The sequence below is a fragment of the Mus caroli genome, chromosome 7, assembly GCF_900094665.2.
Source record: "Mus caroli chromosome 7, CAROLI_EIJ_v1.1, whole genome shotgun sequence".
In the NCBI taxonomy this organism is placed as follows: Eukaryota; Metazoa; Chordata; class Mammalia; order Rodentia; family Muridae; genus Mus; species Mus caroli.
In genome coordinates this window covers 70,863,399-70,891,097 of record NC_034576.1, presented here as the reverse complement: position 1 = coordinate 70,891,097, position 27,699 = coordinate 70,863,399, and the positions used below count along the sequence as shown (strand labels likewise).

At 47.2% G+C, this 27,699-nt stretch overlaps 1 protein-coding gene across 4 annotated transcripts in view; it reads right to left on the bottom strand.

Moving 5' to 3' along the window:
* The window catches only part of Igf1r (insulin like growth factor 1 receptor), a 284,480-nt gene that overhangs the window by 42,104 nt on the left and 214,677 nt on the right, over positions 1–27,699 (bottom strand). For 2 of the 4 annotated variants that reach the window (XM_021166846.2, XM_029479328.1), the window contains 8 exons: positions 26,858–27,170; positions 22,506–22,657; positions 19,606–19,750; positions 9,514–9,728; positions 7,456–7,582; positions 5,107–5,345; positions 2,102–2,269; positions 1,692–1,896 (listed from right to left, as the gene is read on the bottom strand). In XM_021166846.2, coding sequence (XP_021022505.1) covers positions 1,692–1,896; positions 2,102–2,269; positions 5,107–5,345; positions 7,456–7,582; positions 9,514–9,728; positions 19,606–19,750; positions 22,506–22,657; positions 26,858–27,170 — 1,564 coding nt within the window. Of the gene's footprint in view, positions 1–1,691; positions 1,900–2,101; positions 2,270–5,106; positions 5,346–7,455; positions 7,583–9,513; positions 9,729–19,605; positions 19,751–22,505; positions 22,658–26,857; positions 27,171–27,699 lie in introns of all 4 variants that reach the window. The other 2 variants (XM_029479326.1, XM_029479327.1) reach the window with 1 other exon arrangement.

Genomic DNA, 27,699 nt, shown 5'->3' with positions numbered 1-27,699 from the left:
CCTTTCAAACCAGAGCAACACAAACGTGTGCCTTCATGTAAGAAGTTGCTTGAGTTTGATTTATTGCAAAATGATTCTGGTCCACTTCTTGCCTTGACCCGCCCCCAACAAACTGGGCTATAGCACCAAGCAGACTCAGTGGCCTCCTTATTGATAAACACTGTGCTCTTGCATATTATTCAACAGTTACTGTGGACACAGAGTCAGGACCATGAAGGGAGGCAATACAGGCATCAGAAGACGAGGGATGCTTCAGAGTGGTCCAGGGGGTGGCAAACAGCACACGGTACCATCAGCTTTCCTTACGCCTTCAAGTATCCTGATGCTACTGGAAAAACTTGTACTGTTTAACATCTACTATAAACTCACAGGCAGTCAGACAATGCAGAAAGACTAAATCTGACACATTTGCCTTCAGCCCCCAGATAAATGTGCACCTAGAATGACATGAAGGTAGGAATAGGTTTTAGGTAAACTCAGCTGTATGATGACAAGAGTTGCTCCTGTCATCTAGGGTGCTCCTTTATGGGACCTTGCGAGACCTCGTACAGATGCCAGATCCTTGCCTTGGTAGGAGGTAAAAAACAAACCCCCAAACCCTAATGGCCAGGTGTGGTGATCCCTATCTGCATGCTGGGCCTGTTTTAGGACACTGAGGTGAGAACACTTAGCACGCAGGATGTGAACGAGAGGAAACTCGTTTCAAAACCACAGTACAAGCCCTGCACGGTCCCATCTGGGTCAACCACAGCCTTGCTGCCCTATCACTTAGCCTAGCGTTACACAGCTGATCACAGCAGTCACAACGTGATGTCATCCAAGTATAACTAAACACCAAGGGCTTTCTGCTATGGTCGGTCTACCCTTGGTTCTCATGCTGTGTTGTTGAATGTTTGGTCACCAGTGGGGCAGCTGCGGGAAGAACCTTTAGGGAATGGTCCTGTTAGGGGGAGATCCTGATGTAGCAAACAAGCTAAGTGCTCAACGTCTGTTCAGCTTCCTGTCTGCCCTGAAATCTCTGCTGTGCCGTAAGTACTTTGGCCATGCGACACACCCGAAGATGCCTCCATCAACAGAACCCACACTGGCTCCTTGTTCTTCTAACTTTAAAACTGATGAGCTGTGCACACCACTAAGCATCATGTAATTTGTCAGCAACAATTAAAGAACTTACAATGTTGTTCACTTACGACCTAAACCTCTGGCTGTGCCTATAGGAGTCCAGGATTTGACTGACACCCAGTATAGGGGTGGGTATGGGAGGACCTCTGTCTGGCCTCCTTGGGACGCTCCATACCTGGCCACTCTCATGGCTACTCTTGCTGAGTGTTGGTTCAGGTGGAATGCTCCTCATAGATAACCCAACGAAGGGACGGAGGTTTGGTGTTGGAGAATGTAGGTCTGAGACCCAAGACTCAAACAGACAGTAAGTTAGTGAGGACAGAGAGGTCACTGCAATCAATTTTTAAAGCACCTTTTGATTTGTTTCCTGTCTTCAGGTTTTTAAATTCAACAAAACAGACATGACACAGAGGGGAGCATGGGTAAAAGCCAAAACAGCAGTGCATCCTGTCAGCTGACCGCAACAGCAGCCCAGCAGCCTGCCAACAAACAGGAGCTGCTCCGTGGGGCAGATGGGAGCGTGCACAGCCTAAGGCATCAAATGTAGCCTTTCCAAAGGGCACACTCACCTGGGCACAAAGATGGAATTGTGAAGGAAATTCTCAAAGACTTTACGGTACTCGGCCTCCTCCTTCTCAGCCTGCTTCTCAGCTTCAGTTTTAGGGCAAGCGCAGCATGGCCCTTTATCACCACCACACACTTCTGTCTTGGGATTTTCCGTCACCTCCTCCACGTCGATGGTACCATCGGCGTACTTTCTGATGGGTATTTTGTCTGCTTGGGGAAGACCAGAGATGGGAATGAAAGCCATGCAGGAAGTGCCTGTGAGCAATGCTGGTGGTGGTGGTGGGTGCTGGTGTGCACTGCTGAGAAGCAAGCCCTGCAACGTGACAGGTGTGACCCTGGGGTTCAGGTTCTCTCAGACAGCAGACAAGGCCAGTGGCACTGCCTGCCTGCTGCCTGCCAGCCCCCAGCTCACCTTTAGAGCAGTAGTTGTGCCGGTACAGGTAACCATCCTGGGGCTGCCGCTGCCACCTCACAATGTAGTAACTCAAGTTACCATTGGGCAGAGTTGGGGGATTCCACTTCACAATCAGCTGAGAGGAAGAGTTTGATGCCGAGAGGACATCTAGGGGAATGGAAGGGACTGGAAAGAAGAACAAAGAACATTTCAGAGAACAGACCGGAATCCGAGGTTGAGGTTATTAGGGGCTCGACGAAAACCAACAGGAAGCTGCAGGCTTGACCTGGGCACAGAGACCAGCCAGAGCATGAGGTGAACCAGAGCTTTGGAGAGATTACCAACTGGGAAGCCAGCCCTCTCTTCAGAGCACTTGCTCTCAGATAATCTATGTGCAAACACACACGGCTCACTGACGGGGGACTGAAGGGGCTACGAGGGCATAGCTGGGGTAAAAGGGGACTCTAAAAAAACCCTAGAGTTGACTCAGTTATGACAACTGTCATTCTCCGGTGTGTATTAGGAAATGGCAAATTGGACGGCTTAGTACTTCACCTGTGATTCCAAGTTTTAATCTCTGATAAAAACTTGATAAAGATGACAGGGAGCCAAAATGAAGAGTGGGGCTGGGGGATGGACAGTGTGTGGGGTGGTTATGTGCCTGGGTGAAAGGTCTGTGAAACAAGGAGCAGGGGCTCACAGATCTTGTAAGCCAGCCATGATTCAGGAAAGCCAGTACGCCTGAGCCCTGATTCTATGCAAAGTCCTGTTACAAGCAAGTGAGTTTAACAAAACGACTGAGGCTTACATACTATTGACGCCCAGGCTCAAAAGTAGAACTAACTTATGTAAAAAGGAAAACATCCCAGGACCACTGCCATGTCCTCACCATGGAAAAAGAGATACCAAAGCCGAAGCGCACCCCATCCCCAACACACACACACACACACACACACACGCACACGGCAAAGAACGAGGCCCACTGATTTTGGCAGTTTCCAAAGTGCAAGAGACAGAACCGTGGTTATGTCACTTAAGAATAAGGTCCAACCAAACTGTTTTTGAATCTGAAAGGTGAAAACAAGCTTGTACTGGTCAGTGTTGTGACAACTTGGCACAACCTATCTGACAGAAAGAAACCTTAACTGAGAGGATGGCTCAGTATGATCAGGCTGTAGGCAGGCCTGCAGGGCATCTTCTTAACTAATGGTTGGTGGAGGAAATGCCCAGCTCTTTGTGGTGAGGAGGCCTCTGGGCTGGTGGTCCTGGGGTCTATAAGAAAGCAGGCTGAGCAAGCCACTGGGAGCAAGCCAGTGCTTCTCCATAGTTCCTGTCTCTGCTGGAGTTTCTACCCTGGCTTCCTTAATGGCAGACTGTGACCCTGATGTGGAAGTCAAATCCTTTCCTTGCCAGGTCAACAGGAAGCGAACAGACAGAGGGCTGTTAGGATGTATGCGGTGCTCAAGGCTCTGAGAACCACTGAGGGACAATAGGTTGGAAGACCAAGACTGATGCAGAGAAGACAAGCACTTGATGCCTGGTCCCGTGAGCGTTTTCAGTAAGTATTTCCAAAAACAGTTTCTTATTAGATATTTCAGTGACAAGTTTCCCAGATGAAGCAGAGGCACACGATGGACTAAGTACATCACTATCAGTCCCAAGCACTTTTGAGGTCAGGGACCAAATGCAGTTTTTAATATTTAGGAAGAAGAATTGGATTTCTTAAGAATCTGCTATAATGACAAGAAATTCCTGCTTGGTTTTTTTTTTTTCCCTCTCAAATCTGCTGCAATGATTCACTGGGAGTTGTTACTCCCAAATTTTAAGATGAGAAATGTATTCAGTTGCGCTTCAAAGTTCACTAAAGCAACCCATTCCCAAGACTAGAGGCCTGTGTGGAAAATTCGTTTCTAGGAACGCTTCAGGGTCAGCGACATGGCTGTGACTGTTTATGGGATCACTAAGGTGGCGTGGTGGTAGGAGCGGGGATGGATGAGACCTGAGTTATTGATAAGATCGTCTCACTCTGACACTTGAGTCTGTGAGAACCAATGTTCACAAGACTGTGTTTGCCTGCAACACACCCTACTCACCAAAACAGACTCTGCTCTCACAAAATGTTTACCGGCGCTGTTGACTGTGTGTGCTCCTCACCCCACCAACCCCTGTGTGGAAACCCTAGCCTTCAAAGTGGATAGGTCACGAGGAGGTAGTTTTAATCAACAGAATTAGGATTCCAACAAAAAGGAGGTTGGAGACCCCTGTGTGCGCTTTTAGAGTCGTGAAGGCATGTCAAACAGATCTGTAGGAGGCAAGACATTGGCTCCCACCACTCGCAGAATGCCCATGCTTTGCTCTTGGAATGGTGAGTATGCTTCATTGCGTTGTAAGCCCTCACGTCGATGGAATTTTTGTTGTAAGAGGTCAGTCATTATCTTTACAGTGAAGCATATCTTTCTACCTCTCTCGTCTTTGGATACAAACTCACACCTTTGCCTTTTCCCACTTCTAGGTTCTGGAGCTGGGGAACTAGTACGTAAACACATGAAGAAGATGAGAAGGGATTAGTCAATAATCCGATATCACAGTACTCTAAGCCTGCATTTGCCTGTTGAGAAAGCTGGTGGCTACAGAATAAAGGTGGAAAGCCAGCAAGCCACTAGAGGCAGCGGGTGCACCGGTCATTGTCGTCTCAGTCCCTGGAAGTCTGCACTGAGAGAGAGGAGACCAGCCACAAGTGGCTACATCCTGGGCATTCAGAGAAACCATCCTACTGCCCTGGAGGACACTGACTCAATGGCGTAGAGCAGAGACGTTGACATTTAAGATGGTACCAAGTCTAGGAAATGGCTCAGGAGAACTTAAGGTGCTGGCAGTGAGAATATTAATACAGCGTTAAGCAGCAACAACAAGCATCTCATTGCTAGCCCTCCAGCCATACTGGGCTTATGTTAATAAAACAAGCTTATAAAAATTCAGGGATGGGGGGGGGGTCGGAGGTTGCTCCTCCAGTGTGTGGATACCTGAAGCATTGGTGCGAATGTACAAGATTTCACTTTTGGCCCCACGGATGTGGTCGTTTTCCACCATGGTGAGGGTCACAGCCTTGACATAGACAGCATACTGGGTCCAGGGCTTCAGCCCATGCAGTAAAATGCCAGGCTCGCCCTCCTTGTTCGGAGGCAGGTCTACATCCACCATGTTCCAGCTGTTGGAGCCACAGGCATCCTGCCCGTCATATTCCGTAACGTTTTTAAAGGGTCTGAAAGACAGTCAACACAGGCCAGAGAATGTTGAAGGGCTCTGGCATCAAAGCTCTCCAGAACCTTCCCCAGGGGCTGAGCGAGTCATACTTTCTATAGTGGGAACTCCAAATAAAACTCATCATCAATTAGATTTCTATACAAGAATAAAATCAAGCATCTGGACTTGGGAGCTCGACAGCCATGAACCGCAGAACTGACGAGCAGCCTTAGAGACAGAAAGTTCCTCATTCACAGGGACTGAAAATGCCGCGTCTAAGACATGCGGATGCTCATTGTCTTCTCAAGTGAGAGTTAAAAACAACAAAAACAAACAAACAAACAAAACCCCCAACTATTTAAAAAAAAACAAGCAGAGCTGTTTAATGCAAACAATAAACTAATAAAACACAACTTTTGGACAAAACTAACTTTCCTATCCCCCTAGAACTCTAAAATGTAATTCAATAATAGCCATTTTTATTTATTTTTATTTTTTTGGTTTTTCGAGACAAGGTTTCTCTGTGAAGCCCTGGCTGTCCCGTAACTCACTCTGTAGACCAGGCTGACCTTGAACTGCCTCCCAAGTGCTGGGATCAAAGATGTGCATCACCACTGCCTGGCTGATAATAGCTATTTTTTTAAACAATTTTTTTTAGTAGATATTTTCTTCATTTACATTTCAAATGCTATCCCGAAAGTCTCCTATACCCTCTCCCCGCCCTGCTCCCCAACCCACCCACTCCCACTTCCTGGCCCTGGCATTCCCCTGTACTGGGACATATAATCTTCACAAGACCAAGGGCCTCTCCTCCTAACGATGGCCGACTAGGCCATCCTCTGCTACATATGCAGCTAGAGACATGAGCTCAGGGGGTACTGGTTAGTTCATATTGCTGTTCCTCCTATAGGGTTACAGACCCCTTCAGCTCCTTGGGTACTTTCTCTAGCTCTTCCATTGGAGGCCCCGTGTTCCATCCAATAGATGAATGTGAGCATCCACTTCTGTATTTGCCAGGCACTGGCATAGCCTCACAAGAGACAGTTATATCTGGGTCATGTCAGCAAAATCTTGCTGGTATATGCAATAGTGTCTGCGTCTGGTGGCTGAGATAATAGCTATTTCGATGCTTAACTATCTCATAATATTCTAATACTCTGTTTCCTGATTGTCTCAGAGAGTGGCATTGGTGATACCACCAGTTAGCATTGCCAGTGCACTGGCAGCACTTTCAAAGGGAAGGGAGGGCTCTGCACAGATGCATGGTAGGTGAGGTCTCTACCTTGATGAGCTGCAAGGGCTGCTAGCTACTGGCTTCTGAAATTATGCTGACATGTCTTGTGTTCGATCACGATGGGACAGGGGTGGCCCCCATTTACACAAACACTGAGTGATTTTGAGCTTTCTATTTTCCCTGGGCTATAACAGTTCCCAGGACCCTAGGTCAAGCAGCAGCGAAGATACCAGGCACTGCCACCAGCACCTTTGCTTCTGGAAATATGAGCACCTGGGAAAACAGATGACCACACAGACTGGGGAAACCAACCTGGCCACAGGAGGCTGAGTAGGAAAACGGGACAGCTCAGGAAGCGGTGATGTGGAGTAAGCGGGATGGTCCTATCAGGAAACTGGTGACACCTAGTTTCGTCCCTCACTATTCTTTAATGCTAGAGGGCTCATGGCCCAGAGCAAAGTCTTAGCAAGGCCATGCATGCATCAAGTGACTGGAAGACAATGGGTCAGTTCAGGGTAGCCTTGGTAAGAACAGAGCACCCCATGGGGTATTTTGGGGGACAGAGGCTAAGACAATATTTAACCAAGTCCACATAATGGCTTATGACAGTTTGGAGGGATTCAGTTCTCTTAAAATTCATCCCTTTTCCCCTTGGGGTGATCTTACTCAAACACCATATAAACAACGAAAGGGCTGAGGCGGATACTCTCCTGACTAGCTGCTGTCTCAGGTTGGGACAGTTTAATGTGACAACTAGAGAGGTCACGAGGATTAGGTGGTCGCCTGGCCTGACTCTTCACAGGCACCCCAAAGACTCTCTATTCAGCCAAGCCACACTACCACCTGGCTGTCCCCACCCTCAAGCTTGACATCAGAGTGAGAGGCCCAAACTCACGCCTCCTTGTAGTAAACTGTGAAGCTGATGAGATCCCGGTAGTCCGGCGGCCGGTACCGGTGCCACGTAATGATGATTCGGTTCTTCCAGGTCGTGGTAGAGGTGAAACGGAGAACATCACTTTCACCTGGGGCACAGAGGCACATCCGTGAGTGACAGAAACCCATCCGTCTCTGTGATGTCTGTCTACTACTACTTCCACCTTTTCTGAGGCTAGCTGTCCACGCTAAGCTCTGTCTAGATTTTGTAGTCAGCAGTCTGGTTTTCCCTCAGGAGTCCAAGCATTTCATGGAGGAGCACCTACAGGTCCATCTTTCACTTCAGGTCATCTGCCCAGGGGATGGGGCGTGAACCTGTAACTGTTTCTCAACCAGTGGGAAGGGCCTCTTTAGCGAACAAGGTGGCCTTACCTTTCAGATCACTCATAGGATGCTGGCGGCTAAGGGGACCTGGTTAAATGACTGCAAATCTGTAGGCTGGACTGAGAAGACAGCGAGTGCTGTAGGTACGGTCATCTGTTGGCAGAATTCTGTGCAGCCATCACAGGCATGTGTGAGACCACAAGTAAGCCACAAAACGAAGCTTCTTAGAACAGGGGGACCACGCTAGAAGGATACAGGGCCTCCTTTGAGTCTTTTAGCAGGAATGAGACTGGGTGGGCACTGACCTGGGCAAGCCCTGTGCTCTGTGGCAGGTGCACCCTGCCTGTGAGGTTTGGTCAGGTGTGGGGTCTGTCCTGATTTCAGCACTACATTCTAAATGCTAAGGTGGGGGAACTGATTGTTAATATTCTGAGGGACACCCAAAGCTCTCCACTGAGTTGTGTTTAGCCCCCAAACCGCCAGAGTCCTTGTGTCATACTAGTGAGCTGAAGACCAAGAACTCCAAAACCCTTAGAAGTCTTCTGGGCAAAATGTGTTCAAACAGAGACCCCCAGAACACAGCAGGTCCTGCTCAAGTGTCACTCTGAGAGAAAACCCTGACTGTGCTTCCAAAGGCAAATCAATGGCTGGTGCACTCATGACCTGTCAGGTCAGGCTGGCTGCCCCTAAGGGAGAAGCCCTTTGAAATGCTCCGATCGCAGGCTTCTGCTATGTTCTTAACGGGGAACATGTCGGGGGCTCTGCAGAAAGGTGAGGGTCCTGGCTGTGCACACACTTACCACCTCTGCCTAACTACTCTTCTTGAGATGCCTCCTGGATCCGGAGAGTATCCTCAAAAGACAAGGCTAGCCCTCCCTCCACATGTATGCATACGTCTGACTAGCTGTTGGTCACACGGCTCCTGATTTCCCACTAATGCTATAATGACGGAGGGTCAAATAGAGCTTTAGTATTTCTGTTTGTTTGGTTTTGTTTCCTTAAAACAGGGTCTTATGATGTAGTCCAAGCTGGCTTCAAACTCACAATCCTCCTGCCTCAGCCTGTTAAGTCGGTGAGATTATAAGAGTGTACCATCATGCCTGGCTCCATACAGTGCTAGAGGAGAGACTGACAGCAGGTCTGGGACATTTGGAGAGGGGCTGGGTTAACAGGTTGAACTCTAGTCTATGAGATCTTAGGGTGAAAACTCTATCACCAGGATGGAATTATTACTTTGTCCGACATGTGAAAAGCATTCTGATTCAAATAATACACAGGCTCACTTTGTTCTGGGGGTGCAGGGCAGAGAGGAGGCCAAGTGTGAGGACCAGGACACTGGACGTCCACGGAAGTATTATAGTGGAGCATCTACCCTGATCCTTCTACGGCACAGGAGAGAAAGGCAGAGCTGACCTGGAGTGGACTGGCTTTTTGATAAATATTGTTTGCTCATATTGAAAAGATATTTAACTGTGCAAGCTCTAAGAACCTGCTTGGATGTTTAATAGACTCAAACAGATCCTTAGGAAAATATATCAATATGAATGTATCAGACACCCGCCCACTAACATGCAGAGGCCAGGCACTGGCTGCAGTGGTTGGACAGTCCATGGTGAAACAAAGAGCCCGCCCACGGATGCCAAAGACTGTTATCTGGACTGTGGCAGTCACAGGGGTTTGAGATGCTGTCACTCACAGGAAGCTCGCTCTCCGTTGTTCCTGGTATTTATGTCCCCTTTGCTCTGGCGTCCCTTGGTTCCGGTCACTTCCTCCATGCGGTAAATTTCAGAGACACACAGCTTGGGATTGAAAGCAAAGTACATCTTCCCCGACCTGACGGTCAGGTTCCGGTGGTTCCAGTCCCACAGCTGCTGCAAGTTCTGGTTGTCCAGGACATAGAAGGAGTAGTTCCTGGAAGCACAGAAATGCGCATTAGCAACCTACTGAGCCCACAGCCCCCTCATGCGACAGAGAGCCTCTCTGCAGCCAGTGTAGTTCCATACCAACAAGGGGTTTGCTTACTGGGGCTTTATAACAGCAGACAGTTGCAGTAGCCACTGGCAAAAAGATGTGCCAAGGACAATGTTTCGAAATCGATTGGACACTAATTAATTTTATGACCTCTATTACTAACACACAAAGCTTCTCCCACCAAAGGATGTTCCTTGATTCATTCCCTGGGAAAATGCCTTTGGTTATTTCTCTCAGAGCCAGGTATGGACAATGTGCTTGAAATCAGCCTACAGGAGAACAGACATGCTCCGCTACTCAACCGGAACAGCTTACATACTAGCAGCAAAGACTGCCATTATCCCTGGGAATAAATCCTACCCATGCCCAATCAGCAGTGCATGATGGGATGGGAGACAGCCTGGCTCTCTGTACATTGGCCTCTCGCTGCAAGAAACCTTCATTTCAGTCCCTGAGAACGTGGGAGAGGACAAACATCCAGTGTCTCCCTGGGATCTCACATCAGGGTAACTAGATGCAGCGTTTAACATGGTGGCTTTCCACATTTAGTATGTACACAGCTTGTTCTCAGTATCCCCTACCGCTAGAGCTTCTGGTACAGAGGTCCAGAGTGCACCAGGAATCTCGATTTCTAGCAGGTAATGCTGATAAACACCAGTTCTGGGCCCACCCAGAGTCTACCAGGCTGGGCACGGCACTGTTTCCAAGGCCTAACTTCCACTAGAGGGGAAATATGGGAATGGCCAAAGAGAAGATAGCTATCTTTGGCTACCCTAGTATCAGGGGCAGCCTATGTTGGAGGGCCAAGGGGAGAGTAAGGACTCTACTTGGGTGTCTGTGTAAGTTTTTTTTTTTTTAAACAGTTATTTCTAAATCTACCCACAGACCAGACAAATTCCTGTTCTGCCCTAAAGGCTGTGTCCACGTAGGTCCCACCTGCTGAGAGTCCTCACCCACATTAGAACTACTACCTAGGGGGTCTGCTTTCAACATGACCTTCAAATACTGAGAAATGAGTTACAGCTGCAGGGTTGCCAAGCCACTTCTGACACTTCCTGGAGAACTCATTAGGGAGCTAAGAGGTGAGGACCCAGGACCGGAAGAGCCATGAATTCTCCACAGGACAAGCCACAGGCAGTTTTCTCTGCTATTAAGAGCAGCATTCATGTGCGCACAGTGTAGTAGGTGAAGTCTGAGGTCTCGTTGGTTTTAAGATTCCTATGAGGGCCAGTGAGATGGCTCATGCCTGCAAGAGTACTTATATCACAAGTCTGGTGATCGGGACCCCGAGAAGGAAGAACAGTTACTCTGTAAGGTTGTCCTCTGACCTCTGCACATACATCCCTCTCATAGGTAAGAGTCCTCACATCGAGGACTCAAGTGTGAGCTAAGCAGTTGAATGGAAGCCCCAGCCTTCCTTAAGCACTTCGGCGCATGCTTCAGCGCAGGGCCTGCACACGCACGGGCTCAGTGAGCCAGCTAGCCTTTGGTAAGGTGTGTTCCCCTACCATGCCTGTTTCTTGGAATAGGAAACAAAGACCCTGATCAAAGGAATCCAGATTGTAGTACCTAAGAGTGTATGTCCTAGGGAGGTCCTTAGATACCTGTCAGTCAGAACTGCCACCTACGGGACCCACCAATGTTCACTCTTATTGATGTGGGGGTGGTCAGGATAGGCAGACAACTGAAGGATAGGTATAAGGGTGCAAAGATCCGGTCCCATTAGGTGTCTTTCCTAACCATGGGTCATTCTTAAACTGCTGCCTCAACGCTAACTTCACTGGTCTGGCTTCTCCCAAGTCTTGAGAGTCCCAGGAGACAAAAATCTCCTGTTATTGAAGACACCTCCAGGCCGGATACAAGGGCCAATTAATCAGGTCAAACCCCCATCTCCATCTAGGCCAAGGCCTCTTAGTAAACTAATTTTTCGAGCAGGAAACAGAACTGTACCGAAAATACCTCCCTTCTGAACCACACACTCTTCTCCCCAGGGAGGAAGCATGAATTAGAAACCAGGAATTTGACAAATGAATGGCAGGCACACAGAAACTCAGGGTATTTGACTAATCACTTTGAAAAGCAAGATTTATCTTTTCACAGTAAACACAAACTTTCTCTCTTTAAACAATGCAGAGACGGCTGGGAGCCAGAATACCAATATCAATAAAACCCAGGCATTGTGGGAACCTGCAGAAGGTAAAGGAAAATAAAAACCTTCACCAAAATAATAATCAACCTGCTGGGGAGGGCCCGTCAACACAGTGCCTGCTTACCAACCCCCACCCCACCTGCTTCCTCAACACCTTCTGCCATAGGTGAGAGTTAAGAGATGTCCCCAGGTGGAGACTTGTCTGCGCACCTTCAAAATACTAATGTGCTTATTAAATGGTCATTGTTTTCTCAAGGAGATGACTAGTTAAGGAAACCACTCAATAAATGTGACTTCATAAATCGTTTTTAAGCTCACTGCCTTTTACATTCACAGAATATTTTAAAAAACCAAACTGTTCATTTTTTTCTTTGGCTCCCACACGCTGTATGGTCTCCCGGAGTTTTATTGAGTGGTATTTTGGCTCTTAGTTCGATCCTTCCTTCCTTCCTTCCTTCCTTCCTTCCTTCCTTCCTTCCTTCCTTTCTGTTTGTCTCTCCCCTGCCCCCCCCCCCCCACAGGGTTTCTCTGTGTAGCCCTGGCCCTGGCTGTCCTGGAACTCACTTTATAGACCAGTTGGCCTTGAGCTCACAGAAATCCACCTGCCTCTGCCTCCCAAGTGCTGGGACTAAAGAAATGTGCCACCACTACCTGGTAGCTTGTAGCTTTTTCAACATTAGAAAAAAAAAATCCCCTCTATTGGATGGGTTTCACCTGCCAATGCATAGACCTACTAGGATGGTTGGCCGACAATTTGGGGGCACTGTCACATGATAAGCTCACAGCCAACACTTAGCTATGATCTGTGGTGACCATTTCTAGGCCACCACCTCCCTTTTAAGTGAAGATTGCAGGGGACCAAGTGTAGAGTCTTCCATGCAGGAACTGATAACCAGGCCCAAGCACCTTCTCCACTGCTTATGCAGTGCCACCTGAGTGGTTTACTCAGCTTCTCTAGGGCTGTTGGTTCTCAGCTGCCCATGGAGCTATCTTTTCTGGTCTCTTCTGGCCCTGAGGCCAATTGAGAAGAACTGGATGCTAAATATAAAAGGACGTTATAAGCTTTGAATCACCTCACAAAGGCACAGGATGACCTGTGCTACTCTCTGAACTGTCAACCCCCCCCCCCCGAACAAAGTCACAGAACATAGGTAAGTCCTGCACCTTGAGGCAGGGCTGAGCTCAAGGTCTCCAGCCTACACAGGACCCCTCTTTCAAGCTCTTACTGGCATCCTGGAAGCACAGACAACCAATAACTCCTATCCATTTCTGCAAGGAGACACTACTACTGCCTGTGACAGCTGTCTCTAGAGGGCATCAGAAGCCAGAACACTGAAGCTGTCACCAGTACAGTCATTTATAACGCTACTCAGTCCATCTGTAGAATATTGGTTCACTTCAGGTCCACAGTTATACCATCTACAAAGGCTCAGTTAGTATGGAAATATATACCCAGGCAAAACTAAACCAAGTACCACATAGATTGACAAAAAAGGCCATTTGTTCCGGAGTGCTTTTTAAAAACAGCTTTGCTGAGGTACGTTTTACCTTCTAAAATTGTTCCCACTATAAATATACAGCTCCATGGGCTTCAATAAATTTATACAGATGGCCAATCATCTTCCAATCATCCAGATTCAGAACATTTATATGAAACTGAAGCGCCCCCCCATTCTTCTCCCACCCCAAGGCATTTCCCCTGTCTGTTCACCCATGATGCTACATGTACCATCGGCTAGTATCTTACTGTGTGTTTTGCGCTTATACTGAGGAACCCTTAGATTATAGCTAATGCACCATTTTGAGAAAATACTATGGAAAATGTTGCTAAGAGCATTCACACGTGATATCTGCATACACATGCTTCCATATCTCTAGGAACAGCCTAGACTTGCTAGGCAAGGTAACTAATTGTATGTATTTTAAAAAGTCCCAAGTATGTGCTAAAATGTGGTTATGTGAGGGTCTAGTCCCAGAGATGCAGGGCACATTACAAAACCTGCAAAGGGTAGAGATGCCTAAACAGACTAAGAATTCCAACTTTATACTGGCCCCCTTCCAGTATTTTTGTTCTGTTCAAGACAATAATCTTTGGCAGCACCAAAGAGCTTGAACTTTTAATTTATTTGATTGCTCCCAAACCAAGGTTGTCCAAAGCAGAGCATTTTTTTTTTCAGATAATGGAAATATTTTCTCTCTTATTCAAGGAGAAACACATGTCCCTATCCCCAGACAAAACTTGATTTTCCTTCTTCATCCCTCCCCTCCCTCCCCATGACCCCCACACTTTGCTAGAGATCAGGTAGCAAGCACCACACACTCTAGGTTCCGTGCTCTATCACCACACCACACCACACCACTACTTCTGAGACAACCCTTTCCTTTCTGTGTCTGTACTTGAGTACACAGACGTGCATGTAGCTTCTGGACACAGGAGAGAGACACTGGGCATCCTCCTGTCACTCTCTACCCCACTGCCCTGAAACAGGCTGTCTCACAGAGTCTGAAGCTCCTCATGGTCCAGGTCAGGCAGGTCATCTGAGTAGCCAGTTCTTGGGATCAGTCTGTCTCAGCTCACCACCTGGAGCTACACCTGGGTGCAGCTAGGCTCAGTCACACCGAGGATTCAAACATGAGGCCTCATGATTGCCAAGCAAGTACACTTAGCTAGGGAGTCATCTCTCCAACTCCTATGATCTTATCTGAAGTTGGGATTCTACAGATATGCCACACTACAGAGAGAGTGATGCTCTGGTGGGACTCTGTTTCACCTGTCGTCGGCCTGGAAATCAGCCTACAGAAATGTCTCCTGATGAGCATGCATGACTCAGGTAAGCAGGCCCAGAAAGAAAACACAGGAACTACACGCCAGGCAAAACACTTGTGTTCCCACAGGGGCTACCGAGAAGGCCGAGATCAACTGTAGTGCTTTCTTGGATAGCTAAGGCTGAAGGATACCTTCATGGGGCTGGGGGGTAGGGTGGGGTGAATATTCCTCCTTCCATCAAGACAAAAGACTTCAGAATCCTGAACCACACTGAAGAATTTATGCTATTTTCAGTAGCCATACAAAAAGCTCAAGAAATAGGTTTCTTCAACACTGAGTTGAGGCAAGATTGCTTTAAAATAAAATAAAATAAAACTCAAAGGTGGCCTGGGACTATATACATTTGAAGGATCACAGGGGTAACGAAGTCATTTCTAATCTTTGCCATGTGCCAAACATACACAGAAATACTCGAGCTTATGCTGGCAACTCCCCCACCCCAAGTTTTCTGTCTGACTTGGGGTGAGGTGTAACCTGGTGAAGTACTGCAGGGCTTCTCTTTCCCTGTAACTGTGATGTAGCCACACATTCTGGGAAACACTGGGGGCGGGGGGGGGGAGGCTATCTTAGTATAAACGACAGCACCCTGAAGTTAAATGTCAGAGAACTCTGCTAATACACCCCTCATCAAAATCTCCAGTGCGTCCCAAGGCTTACCTGAATGATAAGCTCTACATCTGCATGCAGCAGTGCCTCCTACAATCCTAGTACTGCCTACCTCCCCCAGGAGCTGAACACAAGACAGGCCTAGATGTCATTCTGTGCTCTCTCCTCTTCTGTCCCTGTGCTTTCTAGTCCCCCAAACCCTTCCAGGCCAGCTTTGCTGAGAAGCCTGTGTGGCCTTCTCCACCAGAGTCTTCCTTTTGGTGCCCAAAGCACCTTCTGTCCTCTCCTCTGGGGCTCTCTGAAGCCTGAGCTTTGCACTACCTGTGTTCATCTGCTTGTTACAAGCCTTTCTCTCCTTTATTAAGTAAATGAGGAAGAAGTGAACCAGCTGGGCCTAATACTATCCGAGGAGAGACAAAGGTGAGTTGTTGCTCTGGGTGGCCCCTCAAAGCTTTGGATTTCATCACAGGTGAAGCGAGGCAGACCAGAGACAGCTACTACTAAAGAGTTTCAAATGCCCTAGCCAGAGATATCCTTGAAGCAAGTGGCTCTCAACTTATGAGTCCAGATCCCTTTGAGGTCAAATATCAGACATCCTTCATATCATGTATTTACATTACAATTCATAACAGTAGTAAAATTACAGATATGAAGTAGCAATGAATATATTATGGTTGGGGGTCACCACTACATGAGGAACTGTATTAAAGGGTGGCAGTCCTGGAAGGTTGTGAACCACTGTTTTTTTTAATACAAGTCTCCAGGCCTCACCTGCCCTCCACTCCCTTCTCAAATGCTAACAGCAGGGCTGGCGTCAGCTTTCCAGGGAAGCTTCCCCCAAACCAGAATCCTTAAAAATACTTGGCTGATATTTATAGTAGCCAGAAGCTGGAAACAACCCAGATGTCCCTCAACAGAGGGATAGATACAGAAAATGTGGTACATTTACACAACAGAGTACTACTCAGCTATTAAAAACAATGACTTCATGAAATTTGCACTCAAATGGATCTAGAAAATATCATCCTGAGTGAGGTAACTCAAGTCACAAAAGAACAGACATGGTATGGACTCACTGATAAATGGATATTAGGCAAAAAGCATGGAATACCCACAATACAACTCATGGACCACATGAAGCTCAAGAGGAAGACCAAAGAGTGGATGCTTCATCCTACTTAGAAGGGGGAACAATATAATCAAGGGAAGTAGAGGGTGGGAGGGGAAAAGAGGGTACAGAGTCAGGTATGGAAGGAGATAGAGGATATGTACAGAGGGTCAGGAAATTGAACAGAAGAGTGTAGCAATGGGGGATGGGGAACTGGAGGTAGCAACCAGAAAGTCCCAGATGCGAGGAAAGCAAGAGCCTCCCAGGACCCCATGGACATTAGCTGAAATACCCCACAAAGGGGAGGGAGAACCTGTCAAGAACCTATCCAGCGGTTGGACTCCCCTATCTCCCCCCCACCCCCGGTTGAGGGATGGGGCAACCCACCCATCTTCAAAGTTTTAACTCAGAATTGTTCCTGTCTGAAGGAAATACAGGGACAAAGAGTGGAGCAGAGACTGAAGGAAAGTCCATCCAGAGACTGCCCTACCTGGGGATCCATCTTACATGCAGATACCAAACCCAGACACTATTGCTGATGCCAAGAAGTGCTTGCTGACAGGACCCTGATACAGCTGTCTCCTGAGAGGCTCTGCCAGATCCTGACCAATACAGATGCAGATGCTTGCAGCCAAATATCAGACTAAGTACAGGGACCCCAATGGAGGAGTTAGGGGAAGGGCTGAAGGGGGCTTATCTGGCATCAATGGGAGGGGAGGCCCTTGGTCCTGTAAAGGCTTGATGCTCCAGTATAGAGGAATGCTAGGGCAGTGAGGTGGGAGTGGGTAGGTGGGGGAGCATCCTCATAGAAGCAGGGTAAGTGGGGATGGGATAGAGGGGTTGCAGAGGGGAAACCGGGAAAAGGGATAACATTTGAAATGTAAACAAATAAAATACTCATTTTTTTTTTAAAGACTTGGCTGGTACTTCATACCTAAGTTTCGAATAATGAAAAAATAGGCTATAAATATTCTTGGAAATAAAAACCAGCCTTCAATTTTCAGCAACATCTTAAGTGTATGATACTTTTAGTTAAGGCATAATGATAAGATAATCATACCATGTAATAATCCTGATAAGAAATAATCAAAGCCTCCTTTTGACTTTCTATGCCTATCGCTTGCTCAGTGTGAAAAAAGGGGTGGGGGAGCTTATCCTTCAGTAACTAACAAATCTGACAGCTACTAATCCGCCAAAGAAAACTGTGCTTCCCGATGTCAGGGATTCTAGGGCACAGATCTACTGGGGGAACATAATGAAACGAGATGGAGTTACAGTTCACTTTAAAATTTAATACAAGCAACAATGAATTAAGGGTGACCACGGCCTCATGGAGGGGAGGCCCCAGAATGACTGCGACACTCTAGGCAGGGGACCTGGCACATGCAGAAGGATTTGCAAGGAGAACGAGGTTTTTTTCTGAAGCTTCTCTGCTCGCAATGGGAAGATGGATGGGGTGAGCCGCTCTGTTTCTGGCTGTCCCAGGAGAAGACCCAGGCCAGAGTTGGTGTGAGAAAAACTGGAGGTTGTAAAGAAACCTCATCCAGACATACCAGCCTGGGGACAAGCCTTCTCCGGATCTTCCCGTCCCTGTCTTTCTAAGGGCACTGATTGCTTAATTGATACACGTATAAAACTTCAAAGCATTAACGCAGAGCTACACCAGAGCCGTAGCAAATGTCTGAAGGGACTAGCAAGGGCACACAGGCCACAGTCTGGAGAGAAGCTGTGCGCACATGCAGTAAGCACCAGCTCTACCCTCTGCTGAGAAACCCACGGCTGCTTTAAAACCCAGCTTGCAAAGCATTTCTGTGCAGAAGGCACAACCCCTATCAATACTCCAAATTCTGCAAGCTGATCAATACACAGACGCTGTAAGCTAATCAATGTACAAGCTCTGCAAGCTGAAATATCTCTGTAATAAAATGAACTGTCCGTACTTTGCAATTCTTTCTGCTTCTCTGTTTGAAAAGGAGATGGCTTGGGTGTCAGGTGCTCAAGTGCTGGCTGTACAAGAGAACCCATGTAACATGCGCCTGAAATCTCAGCGCTTAGAAGGTGGACACAGGGACATCTCGGAGGCTTGTCAGCCAGTTAGTCTACAAACTGGTGAGCTCCAAGTTCATTGAGAGACATTCTCAAAAGAGAAAAAAAGACACCCTGTGTCTCCTTGAACGTCCAGAGGGTGTGCACAAATATACACATGCATACAAATGCACACACACACACACACACACATACCCCAGAGCACAGTAGGCTGAGGCAGGTTAAGTGTCAGATAAATCACAATTTCCTTGGGAGTGAAGCACCACAGGCAGGCTGCTGTCACTCCTGCAGGGAAGGTTCCCTGGAGAATACCTTGGACTGCTAGAACTCAGCGCCCTAGCTTAGACTTGTGTGGTGGTTTGGATGAGAAATGTCACCCATGGGATCACATATTTGAACGAACGGCCCCAGGTGTTGGTGCTACTTGGGGAGGCTGTGGAACCTCTGGGAGGTGCTGCCTTGCTGAAGGAAGTGCAACAGGAGTGGGCTTTGGGGGTTCAGGGCCTTACCTCATTTCCTGTCTCATGTTTGCAGTTTGAGATGTGAGCTCTAACCTTTTGTCTCGCCTGCTTATTGCCATGCCTCTCCCACTGTTACGGATGCTCCCCATTACAAGCTCCTCCTTCCCTAAGGCGTTTTGGTCATGGTGTCTCATCACGGCAACAAAAAGTGTAACTACTATGATATGCAACCCTTGATGACTGTACCTTAAGAATGAAGACACCCATTTTCCAAATTGTTAGTATCCTGTGACAACTCCACAGGACTTAGAGCAAGATGGTAGGTGACCACCTAGGCAGCAGGAGCAAGCCCAGGGTTTCACCTTCATTCTGCTTAACAAACCCAAGGATATTTGAAAAGTACACTAATCGGGGCTGTGAGCTGGCTCAGCCCCTAAGGGTAAGGGCAGCTGCTGTCAGGTGCCTACAATGAGTGGAGTTGAACCCCCAGGAGCCACTTGACAAAAGGAGAGACTGACTCCCACAAGTTGTATTCTGACACACATGCACACGCTTGCGCGCACATGCACACACACACACACACACATGCAAGTTCTGTGAAAGGAGAATGGAGTGTTTACCCTTCCAGCTGCTCCTCTCCTAAGATGAGACGGAGGTTCTTCAGGAAGGACAAGGAGACCAAGGCATGAGAATGGCGGATCTTCACGTAGCCGGTCACCACCTCGATGAGCCCCATGAAGTTCTCCAGCTCCGAGGCAATGTTATCTAGAGAAAGAGGAGTCCATGTCACTGAGTCTTCCTCTGGTCAGGTGACACACTATACTCAGCTTCACACACACTGGTGTGGATGCGAAGGGTCTTGTGTGGGGGAATTGCAGTGAGAAGGCTGGCGTAGCACCAACCGTCCCTGTCTCCACTCTCCACAAGCCACACTGGGACAAGGCCTCTGAGGTGGGAAAGCAGACTTCTAGGAGGCTGGCTGCTGCAGTTGCCAAGCTGATTAACAGAACGTGAAATCAGAAATGCCAGGCTGCTAATTAGCCCCAGCTGACAAATGGAGGCAACATCTCTCAAATATGCTCAGTGACAGGCAGTCCTGGCTCCACAGTGCCATGGCAGGACTGGGCAAACCTGTCCCAGCCTGGTAAGAATGGTCTTTGCTGGACCTGGAGTTCCATATTTAAAGACTCCATTTAGGGCTGCAGGAAAACACTCCAATATTACAGCAATGATGTATGCAGGGAGTTGATCTATCTTTTCCCGCCATCGATCGAGACAGGGTTTCATGTATCCCAGACTTAAGATGAGATTGAACTCCTGATCTTCCTGCTTCCTCTCCCTGATCCCTATTCCTGGCCTGCAGGCAGTTTTGTTTTGTTTCTCTCTCTCTTTCTTTCTCTCTCTCTCTAAATCATTTCTGCAGCTCTAAGTTTTCTATCCTGCTCATAATTACTTCTGTAACCAGAAAGTTACAAGGAAAACTTGCTAACGTAACAGGACCGAGAACCAGTGAATTTCTTTTATCATGCTTACCCACCTTTCACATAGTAAGTAACAAACTTCCGTTCATGACAAAATTCTAAGACTATAATAAATTAGGTGAGGTTCACTGAATGGGATTTTTACTGTATCTGATTTTTGAAGGTTGATTTGGTGAAAGCCTCTCCTATGGTTTGATATAAAGAAGAGGACAAAGCCTTATACTAAGTCTGAGCCTCACAGAGTCCCCTCACTTGCAATATAAATACAGTGCTAGTTGTATGTAAGGGCTACAGGGAATTCAACCTGAAAAAAAGAGTGGCTGTGGCTAAGCCCGTGTTTTGTACCCCAAGAATTGAATCTATAACCCCTGTGTGCAAGACAAGTGCTCTGGCTGCCCTGAACTCACTATGTAGACCAGGCTAGCCTCGAATTCAGAGATCTGCCTGCCACTGCCTCAGAAGTACTAGGATGAAAGGTGTCTGTCACCACACCCAGTAAGTAATTCTTCTTCATGGGCTGAATTTCCCAATCACATCTATCTCCCATGACAGGAAGATATAAAAACAGTAAGGTTTATGAATTTTAAAAGGCATGTCTTGGGATCAATAAACTCAAAGAAAATTAATAGTTCTGGTATGAGCAAAACTACAATTTGGTTATTATCATAAGGGTCAGCATTCTTGTGTGGTGAACAGGGCCCTCCATGGTGGAAGGGTAGAGAATGGGCAATAAAAACTAAGGACTTGGAGGCTCGAGAGATGGCTCAGCAGTTAAGAGCACTGACTGCTCTTCCAAAAGTCCTGAGTTCAAATCCCAGCAACCACATGGTGGCTCACAACTATCCATAATGAGATCTGAAGCCCTATTCTGGGGTGTCTGAAGACAGCTACAGTGCACTTACATATAATAAATAAATAAATCTTTTTTAAAAAACAGACAAATGCCCAAGCCTACAAAAACTCACTACTAGAAAAAAAACCCAAAAAGCAACAAACAAACAAAAATCCAAAAACATACATACAAAAAGAAACCCTAAACAAACAAACAAACAAAAAACCCCACCTTGTTTCTATTACCTCTACACACTAAGAATATAATTCACTTATTTAACGAATACTTAGGGGCAAGCAATCCACTATGTAAATAAAGAGGACACTTTGTCTCTGAAGTAAAGAAAAACTTTCTTTCCCTAAAGATTTACCAGTTAAGATTAAAATAATAGTCTTCTGCCTGTAGTATTTTACCTCAAGTTCTAGTGGCAGGAACTGAAGGGCATCTATCTGGGGGACTTTCTCTGTCAGTCCAAGACTAGAGAAGATAAGATTACAGGGCTCTGCCGCCACCATGGGAGATGTTGTTCATGAATACAATTCGGAAGCAACATACCAGGAGCACGGTCTACACCAAGTGAAAGGGAGTCTGCAGGCTCAGACCACAGCTTGAGGTGTGGACGGCACATCTTCCTGGCTCTCAGAAGTAAAACAGGAGATCCCTCTTTAGCTCAGTCTCCTCAAGGGAGGCAAGCAACCCAAACTCTGGCCTTACAGAAGTGTGGACTCTGCAGCAGCTAGCATGAGCCGGCTCATGGGTCTGAGCCATCAGGGGTGTGTGTGTGTGTGTGTGAGATAGGAAGGGAGGGAGATAGGGAGGGAGGGAGGGAGGGAGGGAGGGAGGGAGGGAGAGAGAGAGAGAGAGAGAGAGAGAGAGAGAGAGAGAGAGAGAGAGAGAGAGAGAGAGAGAGAACAGGCCTTTCCTGCATAAGATGTGACTTAAAGAAAGATGAGGGCTGATAGACTCCTTTTTACAGGAGTATATTCTGGGCTAATGGCTCAAACATCGACTGTCTTTCTCTCTGGATTTTATGTTTCCGAGAAACTCACAGAGGAGACGTCGTCACACAAGAGGCTTACTTACACCCCGTGCTGCTTTTCTAAGCCTGTATCCTGCTTGTGACTAAAGGGACAGAGCCAGGAAGAGCATCGATGCAAGTAAACCAAGAAGCAGTCCAGCCACTGGTCTGGTGGGGTGGAAGACTTACTGCCTCGCCGGATGTTAATAAGCAGATTGCCCTTCAAGATGGTGCATCCTTGGAGCATTTGAGCAGAAGTCACCGAATCGATGGTTTTCGTTTTCTTCTCTTCATCGCCGCAGACTTTGGGGCAGGGGCCTTCACAGGGGATACAGTACATGCTGGTGAAGATAAAGAGTGGACCAAAACCACAGAAGTGAGTTTATCTTCTTGCATAACCAAAAAACAAAAACATAAAGAAAACAAAACAGAAAAGTAAGGAGGCTTTTTGTTTGTTATTACAGCAGCATTTCATGAAAGAACTAGGCTGAAACATCCAAACAATCACACAGTATAATCTCCTACCCAGGGCAAGCCATCCAAGCTGCAAACACACAGAGGGAACACAGACTGCAGAAGAGGAAAGCATGTCCCTTGTTTTTAGACAGAATACACTTGCCATGCAAGAAGCACGTGGGTATCATAGGCTTGTGGCTGGGGAGCCAGCTGGTCTACCTGGAAGACACAGACTCACAGGCACTCTGGGGGCTCTGAATAAATGGAGCTACTCACTGATAAGACCCTCGCCTGCATGGCAGAGGAGGTTGGGCAAGCTGGCAGCGCTGGGGAAGGGACAGCCTCATCTTTGTCACTAACAGGAGTCTAATTCCCAAAGCCCAGGGAGGGATTCCAACAGGCACCTGGCGCAGTGCAGGTCCATTATTTTCTTGCTCAAGCACAAGTGAATTTATATCTTGACAGTGCTTTGCAGAAACTTGTAAATTGATCCAAATGTTGTTTTGCTGCACATACAATAAAAGCCAGGAACCTCCGCAGCTCTCTCTAATGAGATCCTTGTCCGAATGCTACCCTCAGTGCCACACACAACCAGGAGCCAGAAGCAGTGGCATGCTTCCTGCTTCCTGACCATCATTTAGGAAACAACGGCAGAGAAGATGCTAAGCCTGGGGCTATACCTTCTGAGACCTTAGCTGTATACAGAATCAGGGCCGAGAAGCTGTGTCGATTTCTGAATGAGAAAAATGACCCAATCTTCTGGGATGGGTGGGACAGTGTTATAGTCAAATTACTGCTCTTAAGTGAGTCTGTGAAACCTCATGAAAAGAAAGAAAATCAGGGTAAAGCAAGAGCTGCCTTTACTAAAGTCTTCCATCCATTCCCAAAATATTATCTATAGTTTCTGTTTTGTTTAAAAACCTTAGTAATTCTCTGTTATCTTCCTATTTCCTATTAGGAGAGTGGGGCTGAGGTTGTCACAGGCTCCCATAGGAAGTAGACCTAGCTAGCCAAAGTGACATCTGGCTTCCTATAATACCACATGCAACATGCTTGTGGTGTTAGAATGAGAATGGCCCCATAGACTCATGCATTTGAAGGCTCAGTCCCTAGCTCACAGAACTGCTTGGGAAGGATTAGGAGGCATCCACTGGGGTAGGCTTTAAGGCTGCAGAAGTCTGGTGCTGAGCTCTCAGTTATTTCCTTCACTTCACAATCTGGGATCCTGCCCTTTGAAACCACAAGCCAAATTAGACATACTTCTGTATACGTAGCTAAGGTCATGGCATTTATCACAGCACTAGAGAAGAAACTAAGACAGCTCTCATTTCTAGCCTGGAGAGGGGTTTCCTTCTGAACTTCCTTTGTGCTCTGTTTGTGTTTTTCTCATTTAACTACATGCCGCATAAAACCCAGCTCTCTCTAAACAAACAAACAAACAAACAAACAAACAAACAAAACATACTTGGAATAACTGTAGATTCATACACAGACCTGCGCAGACACTACAAAGCACCCATGTACGTTCTACCCAACGCTCCCAACTGCTGCTACATCCAACCTAACAATGACACAGTGACCTGGCACACGTGTCAGGGTCTGTGCATTTCTCCATCTGTCTACATAGACCTGCAAATTCCCTACTGCAATCGAGTTCGAGGACAACTTCAACAAAGTCCTCCTGTGTGTTACCTGTTTGTAGCTGCCCTCTGACCTGCCCCAGACCTCACTATGCCTAACGCCTGGTGACTGCCAAGGTGTCTTCTACCTGCCACCTTGGGAATGTTACAGAAAGGCAGTCATATAGCACACGGCTTCTGAGGCTGATGTGCTTCCCAGTGTACAATACCCTGGAAGTTAAACCTTCCTTTACCTCTCCGGGTGATGTTCTGTGGGTAGGCCTGCTTTCCTACTTATTGTACCAGGATATCTGAGTTGTCCTCACTTCCTGGTATTACAAACAAAGAGGCTACAGACAAGTTCATGAAATAAATGTTCAGGGTCAACATGACTATGTTTATTCTTTCCCCATTTTTTTTTTTTTTTTTTACCCAAATAGGAAAACCTGGAGCCACCTCCTGCTTTGTTAAAATGTCTAGGAATCATTTAGCAATTGAAAACATTTCTATAAGGGTGTGTTCTGATTATAGCTTAAGTTTCCTAAGATCCACTCTTGTCTAGACAGAGCACAAACAGTATTTTCAAAGTACTTTCAAGTAAGTGCTAAATAGGCTTCAAAGGCCAGGAGAGGGACAGCTATTATTTCTTGATAGTATTTTAATTTAAAATGGGAGACTGTGCGAACGGGCAGGGAGTAGCGGCCCAGTGCTTTAAGAGCACACTGGCGGGAAGGAGACCCAACTCCTATGAAGACACAGCATCCTCACTGTGTGTTACAGGACAGTTGAATGCCTTTCAGTAGGGAGAGGAAATAAACTTGCAGGTCAAATATGATATAGTGAGTTCGATGGCCAGCTCTCCCTCTTACCAGCCAGCTCTCCCTCGCTGCTCCCGGCCCCAGAAGGAAGGCATGGTCTGGACTGTGGGTAAGCATCTTCACACTGCCAGACAAAGGTCTTTGGCTCAAGATGTAGACTAGTACATCCCTTTTATATGCTCAAACAGTGATTATTTAGATGTAAAGTGCCTTCAAAGGCTCATCTAGTAATAGCTTAGTCAACAGCTTAACAAGGTAGGTTTACTAGGAGGTCTGTCTGTCCTTGGCACATGCCAAAAGCAATGGACCCAAGAGCTAAAACCAATCTCCCCCCTCCCCCCTCCTCCTCTTCTTCATAAACTGATCACCCTAAGTATTTTGTTACAGTAACCGAGAGTTGACTAACAGAGACTGCCAACACATGAATAAAAAAAGGGCAGACTTATTTTTAGTAGACTGTATTATACAATTCTGAGTCATTGTAGTCCCTGGCTTACCAAATCATTTAAAAATATTTGATCTTTTCCTTTTTGCTGTGATAATGGCGCAGAAATTAAACAGGTAGGAATTTACTTTTCATCTTAGCATTATGAAAGAAAATTTAATCTTTGGTTTGATCCAGCAGTCAGCTTACAGTTAGAGACATCTCCAAATAGTATAGCAGCAATGGAATTTCTTTTTGAAGATGTATTGAATATCTTTTATAGAGAGTGACTGTAGCAAAACTATATATTTTATATACTTACAGAATTGTTACCAATGCTGGAGACTGGACCTAGGTCCTTCTATGTGCCAGAGATTGGATCGAGGACCTCCTATAAGGTGGGGACTGGATCCAGGGCATCTCACAAGTGTGGGCAGCATTCAGAACTTCCTAGTTGCATTTTCAGAGGCTCAGAAATGTGTATGTGTGTACAGTACCGGAGGCAGGGAATGAATTACAATGGAGCCTTCCCCCAAGTCCCCTGCTCTGTTCAGAGGGGGAAACAACAACCCCAGACCTCTGACTGCCCCGTGTTCCCAGAGTTATAAAATCCTGTCTTCACGAACATCACCCATGACAAGTTTGTGGAAGTACTACTTGTTCAGTCAGAAACAGCTCTGCTTCCACAGTGAAGCCTCAGAGTCCAGGAAGGAAAACCAGAGGCCACAAAGATGGTGGAAGGCTTAGAGAAAGGAGGTTATGGCAGAAAACATGGCAGATCGGACTACTAGTTCATGCCCAGAGCCCAGGCTTGCAATGAGACGTGGGAGGCCTGTTTCCAGGCCTCATGAATGCTGGTGAGGGTGGTCTTCACTCTCTCTCAGACTGGCAAAGCTTTCACTGGCCTAGAGTAGCAAGCTGGGAAGGAGTATCTGTAGTTAAAGTCTCCACCGCTCACGCTTCAGTTCTGCAGGTGCACGGGGAGCAAGGCTCGGGAGCACCTGGCCAGCAAGCTAATTCTTACGCTCTAGTGCTAGCAAGGTATCCTCAAAGTTTAAAAATAAAAAAGCAAGCTGAAACAGACCCAGCACTCCAAGATTCGCATTAAAACAAGCTCAGCCATCACCCTCTGACAGACCCATCTGGGTGAACCCCTGGGAGGTCCTACACTTAGGGGCTATGCAGCATAGAACCCTCCTGGGCCTGGGGACAAGAGCCGCTGACCTCTGGGTGCTGTTGCGGATGAAGCCTGAGGGACACTCCTGCATGCACTCATCGTCGTGGATAACGAAGCCATCCGAGTCACTGCTCTCAGCGTTGGGGATGTTGGCGCAGAAATCGCGGTCCACACAGCGCCAGCCCTCGAACCTGTAGGTGCCAGGCGGGCAGGCGGGCACACACACGCCTTTGTAGTAGTAGTGTCTGCAGGCCACGCAGGTTGTGTTGTCATCCGGTGTGTGGCAGCTGCCCAGGCACTCCGGGTGGCAGCACTCGTTGTTCTCGGTGCAGGCTCGCTTCCCGCACACACTTGGGCACACTGTGGGAACAGAGGGAGAGAGGGTGGTGAGGATGACGGGCTACATAGCCTCCCCTGGGTCATCCGCTGCCACCACCAGCATGGTGTACCGGAGACTGGCTAGAAAAGCACACCTTCTCTGACATCTGCATAGATCTTACCATCTGTGAATTCCACCTGGGTAAAGACACAACCCAACCCAAGTCCATTCTCTCCTTTAGACTCCTGGTTTGCTATGGGATGAGCCATTAACATTTAAAACCCATGGACTCTTCAAAATGGGGTGGCCACAACCATTAAAAGGGAGCCCATGGTACTGGTGAACAGAGAGAAATACAGACAATATGGGCCACTAGGACTATACAAGACACTGTGCTCTTCAGCTCTCCTTCTGTATGAGAATTCCATTCTAAGACCCCAGTGGATGCCTGAACACTGGGCTGTGCACACTCCCTTCTCCCTCATGCATACAAAGTGATGAAGAGAGGAGGCATAACAAGTGCGGTGGTTTGAAGGAGAAATGCCCTACACAGGTTCATGGATGTGAACA